Genomic DNA, 7,493 nt, shown 5'->3' with positions numbered 1-7,493 from the left:
AAAAAAAAATTTTTTTTTGTAATTAATCATTGCAATGTTTTAACAAAAAATTCTGTTTCTATAGTACCTAAAGGATTTTTGTAGTTACTGTAAGCTGTTTTGGAATTGATCATTATATACTTATCAAAAGAGGAAGTTCCACCTCTGAAAAATCGAAAGTATTTTTTTCTCGTTTCTAAAAGTCAAACTTTGAATTAACTATTGTAATTTTTATATAAAGTAACATTATTGAAACTCAAAAGAGTAAACAAATTTAAAGTCAATCAGATTATATTCGCATTCAGAGCATTGTATCTTAAAGAGAAATGTCTCACTTACGCCCAACACGTGTTCATCGATTTTCATCAAAGAGCATGCTCAGAAGCAACAACTGGATGGTATAAAAGACTCTCTATACACCAAACAGATAATCTTTGCCAAGTTACAACTTCAATTGATAGCTTTCACACTCTCTTTCATACTTAGAAGGTAAGTCTTTTCATTTACATTTATCCTTACAGTTCACCCTTACCAAATGCATTTATTAAAGTTTTTTGAAAATTGTTTTTATTTGTTTCATTTTGTAAATATCATACTTGTAAAATATTATATAACTGTAATTGCTAAGAGAAATTGATGACATAAATCTATTTATTTTTGTAGATTTATAAACGTATTTTTAAATTTATAAAATTAAATGTGAAAAATGAAGTAAGATGCAAAATTGAGTATGGAAAAATAAAGTAAAAATAAAATTACAGGTGAAAAAATAAAATACGGGAATAAAATTTGAAACTTTCTTGTAAAATTTTAATATTGTAATTTTTAAATTGCTTTGTGAATTGTACTAGTTGTTATACTACAATTGTTTGAATTGCTTTGCGTACTTTGTCATTTCGCGTACCAGATTTATTTGAATTATTTCTAATTTCTGTACTAGAACTGTCTGAGTTATATCACATACTTTTCTAATTTTTGTACCAGAATTGTTGGAATTGTTTCACATATTTCATAAGTTCTTGTATCAGAATTATACCAGATTTCATTTTGCTAAAGAGTTCTTTTATCAAAAATCCGTTCAAATGGCACCAATTTCTTATACTAGAATTCTTGTTATCCAGTTCTCATATTAGAACTCGTATCAGAATCGCTGTAACTGTTTTACATATTTTATAAGTTTTGGTACCAGAATTATACTAGGATTTTTTCTTGTTATCGAGTTATCATACCAGTTCTTGCACCAGAATTCTTGTGCGACAATTGCTTTGGTTACTTGACAAACGTATTAATTTTGATGCCAGATTTGATTGAATTATTTCGGGTTCTTAAAGCAGATTAATTTGAATTAGTACAAGAATTGCTAAAATATTTTTATAATTCAAACAATTCTAGTACTAGTTTCTGTAACAGAATTTTCCGAATTATTTCACATATTTTACCGATTTTCGTACCACGGTTATTAAATTACGCCATACCCTTTACTATTTCTTGTACCAGATTCGTTCGAATTACTCTAGTTTTTGTACCAGAATTGTCCGATTGTCCGAATGACTTAAATAATTCTTGTATAAAGAATTATATGAATTTTTCATAAAATTAAAGAATGGTTACATAAGAAATTAGTAGCGAATTTATTTATTTTTAAATAAATGAAAATGTTTGAAGTAGAACACGAGAAAGACGTTTTCTGTTGAAAAAGACATCTCGCTGTCACTTAAAATAACATAAAGATTGAGTCTGAAACAGAGAAAAATCCACTAGAGACAAGCTCTGGTCACTACTAGGATTAAGCTATATCAGTGAAAGTTGCAACTAATGAGAAAATTCACAGAAATACAGATATTCTTTGTTTTTCCTGTTTTCTTTCTGTTTCCAGTATAATAAGAACAAATCCTTCCAAAAAGTAAATAAATAAAGGAATTACTTTTATTAAAATAAAGTTAAGTTAAAGCGTCAAAAAAATCAATCATTCATTAGTAATACCATCAGCAATTTTTTAGATTTATGTTAATGAGATTCATTTCGATAATTTAAATATTTATTTAGATATATTTAATTTAATTATTTAAATTCTTTTAAAAATATATTTTATAATTAATGTAAATTGGTATTTTCTAATGTATTTTTCGAAAAATAGAAAACTGCATATGGAAGAATTACCTGACAATTCTGAACGTAACAGACATTAATCAGTTTAGTTTTTTCTGTTTACTTTAAGTAAACAAAAAAGCTATTTTTTATTTTTTATACTGTTAAATTTGATCTACTCCATTACTTTCAATGAATGTTTATGTTAAAGTTTTTTAGAAAATTGATTTTATTAATTTCTTTGATTCTTCATTAGTTTAACAATATTAAATAAGATGAATTATTTATTGTAAGTAACATGATTCATATTAAATTTATTTTATAAAAAAATATATGTTTAACATTATTAATCCTGATTGAATCACTGTCAAAATTGCTGTGAATCAATATGAATTTTTTACAAAATTATTTTTATTACTTAATTTTTTTATTTTTTATTAATCTAATAAAATTTAAAATACTAATATATCATTCGGTATAATTAACGTAGCCTTTGTCATATTTATTAACATTGATTCTAAATAAATTAACACTGATATGAATCAATGTTAAGCTTTTTAGAAAATTAGTTTTAATTACTAAATTTTTAGTTAATTATATCACAAAGATGAGCAATTGAATGATTCACATTTAATTAGCGTTTAATATTATTCGTGTTATTTGATGTAATTCATCACGTCTTGGATAACAGATTAAAAAAAAAAAACTCTCTTAGCGATGAAACATTAAACGATTCTTGAAATCAATAAAGTAAACATTGATCAAAATTTCAAAAGGAAACTTTATAAATCATTGTTTCAAACTTTGTTTTTCTAGATATTGCACAAGTTTTATTGATTTCAATTAAGAATTTCTCAATAAAATTACAACAAATACGCTTTGAAGTCAATTTCCAGTTTTGACATTTTTAAACGTTTTTTCTTCTTTATTATGAGATTACCTCAGGTTGATTTTCTCTTTCGAAATTAGTTTTGATTCAATAGTGAGGTTGACAATAGAAATTTTTTTTTAAAAAAAAAGGTTTTTTTTGGATAGAGAAACTCGACCTTTTCAGTAGACAAACAGATTTTGCCCAGGTAATCGGTTATCTGATAATGACTTTAGCTAACAGAGAATTGGATTACTTCGATTGTTATATCAAATTTCTACGTTCAAAACGAGTCTTTATCATTTTACAATTGATTTATACAAAGGCCAGAAGTCAAATAGCTTTATAATGATATATAGATTATGTGATGTAAATATAGTTGTACCTCTGGAGAGATTATAATAATCCAAAGAGACATAAATCCACAGGAGTTAATTGGCAAAGTTTATTTTAATTTTACCAATTAAATTTTAACAACTTTATCTAACTGACATCGGTTAATTATCTTTTATCCCTTAAACTCTTTATTGACAATTATTGCTCATAATTTTGTAATTAATTTGCAAATTATAATAATAAAATGTATAATAAAATATTCCTTATCACATAAGAAATTTCTTACTGTTTAATTTTAATAAAGAAAAATATAATGTAATATAAATTCAATTATATTGTATAATTACAATTATTCAATTATAATAATAGTATAATAGTATAATTTCATTATAATATAAAATAAAATATAGCCTACAATGAGATGTTCTTCTTCATCTAAGAAATAAAGAAATTTCTTAGATGAAGAAGAACAGATATTCGTCCTTTTTCATTTATATAATTGACTATTTAGAAAGAGTTGGCATGTGATATGACTTTATTTGATATTCTCAGTTTATTTTATTTTGTTTTTTAAAATTCTCTTGATAATTTTAAATTCAATTTATGTTTATATAAGGTGTGTTTTTATTGCCAAGAAGTATACAAAATTAGATCAATATTGCAGATAAAAGTAATATATAAAATAGGTCAAAACTTTCAAGTTCTTAACTCTTTATCCAGCTTATCTCAGCTTAGACTCAATACTTGGATCAAAACAGTAAGGAAATAGTAGAGTTTACTACTAGAGGATCATGAAAAATACTTTCATCCATCTATTACAAATAAATATGGCTAGCAATAAAGGACAACATAAACAAATTTTTTAGATTTAATATACAATATATTTTAATTTTTAGTAAAAATATTATAAAATTTGAATATTTTTATAACTTTATATAAAAATTCAAAATATATTTTTTGTTTTTTTAGAAAAAAAGAACAAAGTTGGGGTTGACGAGTATGAAACATTCTGCCGTTATTAGTATTGTTCTGATACTTATTTTGGCTCAGAGTTTAAATGTTATGTCATATTATGGTAACGGTAAGTTTCAAAAACATTATTAAATTTTTAATTACAATAAAAATATCGTAAAGTAAAAATTCAAATAAATGTATCAAAAAGTCTTCAAGTTTGCTTACTCGAGAATCGAAGACTATGGCGTTAAAAACGCAACAATATAAAACTTTCACAAATAAGAAGTGATTTTTTAGATAATTTAAGTAAATTACTTTAAGTTTCTTTTGCGTTTGTTAACATTCAATTAAATATATAGGCCTATATATAGTGCGCGTGTATGTTTTTTGAAACAAAAACAAATCGTTCTTCTTTCGCTCGGAATTATAATGACAATTATTGTAGAAAAATACAAAAAAACTAATTGCAAAAAATAAGTAAGACTTTTTAAATATAGCAATATCTAAGATAATTAATTGTTCTTGCAGAAGCCAGTTTATTGGATGATTACAACGATGGACTCGCTCGTTTTCTATTCTTTACGAGAAAGTAAGTAATATTTAAGTTAAAATTTGTGTTTTTTAGAATTTTTAGTCGAAGAATATAAATGATTTCTTTTATTTTTTATTAATTTTCTTCGTTATTTCTTTGATCGAAATGTATAATATTTTATGTGGAAGGATGGAATCTCGTTAATATTATGGGAAAAATAAGGCATGATTGCTCCCCAGAGACAATAACAATAATCTATAGCACTCAATAGATAACTCAGACAGCTTGTAACTCAATAACCTTAATATTAGATTTTTTTGGAAATTAAACAATAAATTAATTAGATTATAACTTTGCCGATTATAACGTATTTTTTGGAAGAAGTTTTCTTAAATAAAACAATTTTTAAAACGCGTTTTAAGTAAAATAAATTGAGTAGTTTATTTTGAAAAATGACAGTTTTTATGGAATTTTTTAACGGTGTAACGGAAATATTTTTAAAAGTTTTTGAATTCTTTGCAACGTTTTATATTTATCTGTAACGTAGATTGATGAAATTTTTCGTTGAAACACCTCAAAGTTTTGTTTAAAATTCTATAAACTTGATAGTATATAGACTATATTAATTAATCAAATTTTCCAATAGATGATCAAATTATTAATTTATTGAAAAATATTATCTCTTTGAATGATAAATATTTTGTAGGTTTCTACATGATTCTATACTTAGATTTAACAATTTTTTTACATAGTTGAATGGAAAAAAACTTCAAAAGTCCTTAAAAACACAGCTCTAGATGCGGTAGCATACACAGTAGTCCTAATTAATTAAATTTCCCAATAGTGATGATAACTCTTGCTATCTGTGAATAACATAAGAGTCCACAGGTTTCTTTGAATATATATTAGATTTTAACAATTTTTAAAGATTTGAATGAAAGAATAATTTATTTAAATATTTTTTCTTCGATCATCGATAACAACTTCGTAAGTGCGGACTTAATATCGATTTTTATGCAAATAGATGCTTCTGGTTATATCTTTCTTTATTATCACTTTTATTTCAATAATGGATATTTTTATTCCATTTTAGAAAATGAATAGAATATTTATTATTTGAAAGCCAGTAGTTTTTATTTAACTTTGGTTAAATTTAACTGAAGTTTAACATTTTAAAGTAAAACCACAAATAATTCTATTAAGCTAATTGAATACAATTCTAAAATTTCTTTCTTAGTAGAGACATAATCTATTACTTTTCTAAATTCAGCTTTATGTTCTTTCAAAGTAAACAATTTCATCACAAAAAGAAAACCCTCTTAACGTCATATCCTCGAATATAAAATATTTATTTAACATTTATCTTTAATTTTATCTGCTTTCTGTTATATATGTTTACATTTGAACTGAAATTGTTGTTAATTAAATTTTTCTTTTCTATATTTATAATTTATACATAATTTTAATAAATTATAAGTTGAATAATTATAAAAATATTAAATTATCATCTGAAACTGTTTAATTGTTTTTTTTTATATTTAATTTTAAATTGTACAAATTAAATGTTGATGATTTAAGTGAATTTAAATGTATGAACAACTTAAAAATGAAGAGTTTTTTTAAATAAAATTTATTATAACTTTCCAGTTGTTTCCCTTAAAAAAATTCTGAGAAATAAAATCCTCCAAAATGTCAACATTGACTTAGACAATGTGAAACTATCACGTTTCTTGTCTTATTTTTCTTTTAACAAAGTAACAAAAAGTCACGAAGGGTTTCTACATATCATTGTTTAAAATAAATGTCTGTCTTCATTGTCAGGTTTTCTTTATTTTTAAATTATACTTGTTTTTTTGTTAGGAGAAGCTGCATAAGACGTGGTGGAAGTTGCGATCATCGACCCCATGATTGCTGTTTTAGTTCTTCGTGTCGATGTAATCTTTGGGGTACCAACTGTAGATGCCAAAGACCAGGATTGTTCCAGAAATTGGGAAAATAAATTTTCTTTGGATAATTATGTTTATCTTACCAAACAACTTCTGCTTATTGTATAATTTATTTTCCAAATAAATTTATTCTGTGTGCTCAAGGCACTTATTACAAAGACAGTAATATATATAAATATATACTTCTGAGCTTCCCAAGAAAGAAATTTTAACGTTTTTGAAAAATATATTAATAAATATACAAAAAAAAATCTTTTCGAACTTAAGAAATATTTATTGTTAATACGTTTTTGAAAAATCATAATATTCGTTATAATGTTAATCAAGTTATTTAAGTAGTACAAAGATAATATACATATTTTCTAATTTTTTAAAATAAATTANTATTGTATAATTACAATTATTCAATTATAATAATAGTATAATAGTATAATTTCATTATAATATAAAATAAAATATAGCCTACAATGAGATGTTCTTCTTCATCTAAGAAATAAAGAAATTTCTTAGATGAAGAAGAACAGATATTCGTCCTTTTTCATTTATATAATTGACTATTTAGAAAGAGTTGGCATGTGATATGACTTTATTTGATATTCTCAGTTTATTTTATTTTGTTTTTTAAAATTCTCTTGATAATTTTAAATTCAATTTATGTTTATATAAGGTGTGTTTTTATTGCCAAGAAGTATACAAAATTAGATCAATATTGCAGATAAAAGTAATATATAAAATAGGTCAAAACTTTCAAGTTCTTAACTCTTTATCCAGCTTATCTCAGCTTAGACTC

The 7,493-nt window shown here is 23.8% G+C and overlaps 1 protein-coding gene across 1 annotated transcript; it reads left to right on the top strand.

Annotated features, from left to right (window-relative positions):
• Window positions 1-351: 351 nt before the first annotated feature.
• Window positions 352-7,039, top strand: LOC111630598 (U8-agatoxin-Ao1a-like). Its single transcript, XM_023374718.1, has 4 exons — window positions 352-468; window positions 4,241-4,352; window positions 4,754-4,814; window positions 6,618-7,039. Exons 2-4 carry the CDS (start codon window positions 4,271-4,273, stop codon window positions 6,754-6,756), a joined length of 282 nt encoding a protein of 93 aa, XP_023230486.1. The 5' UTR covers window positions 352-468; window positions 4,241-4,270; the 3' UTR covers window positions 6,757-7,039.
• The last annotated feature ends 454 nt before the right edge of the window (window positions 7,040-7,493 follow it).

Source organism: Centruroides sculpturatus, unplaced genomic scaffold (genome assembly GCF_000671375.1).
Source record: "Centruroides sculpturatus isolate CEXI.00-Female unplaced genomic scaffold, Cexi_2.0 scaffold603, whole genome shotgun sequence".
NCBI classification, from domain to species: Eukaryota; Metazoa; Arthropoda; class Arachnida; order Scorpiones; family Buthidae; genus Centruroides; species Centruroides sculpturatus.
This window is presented reverse-complemented; position numbering and strand designations above follow the sequence as displayed.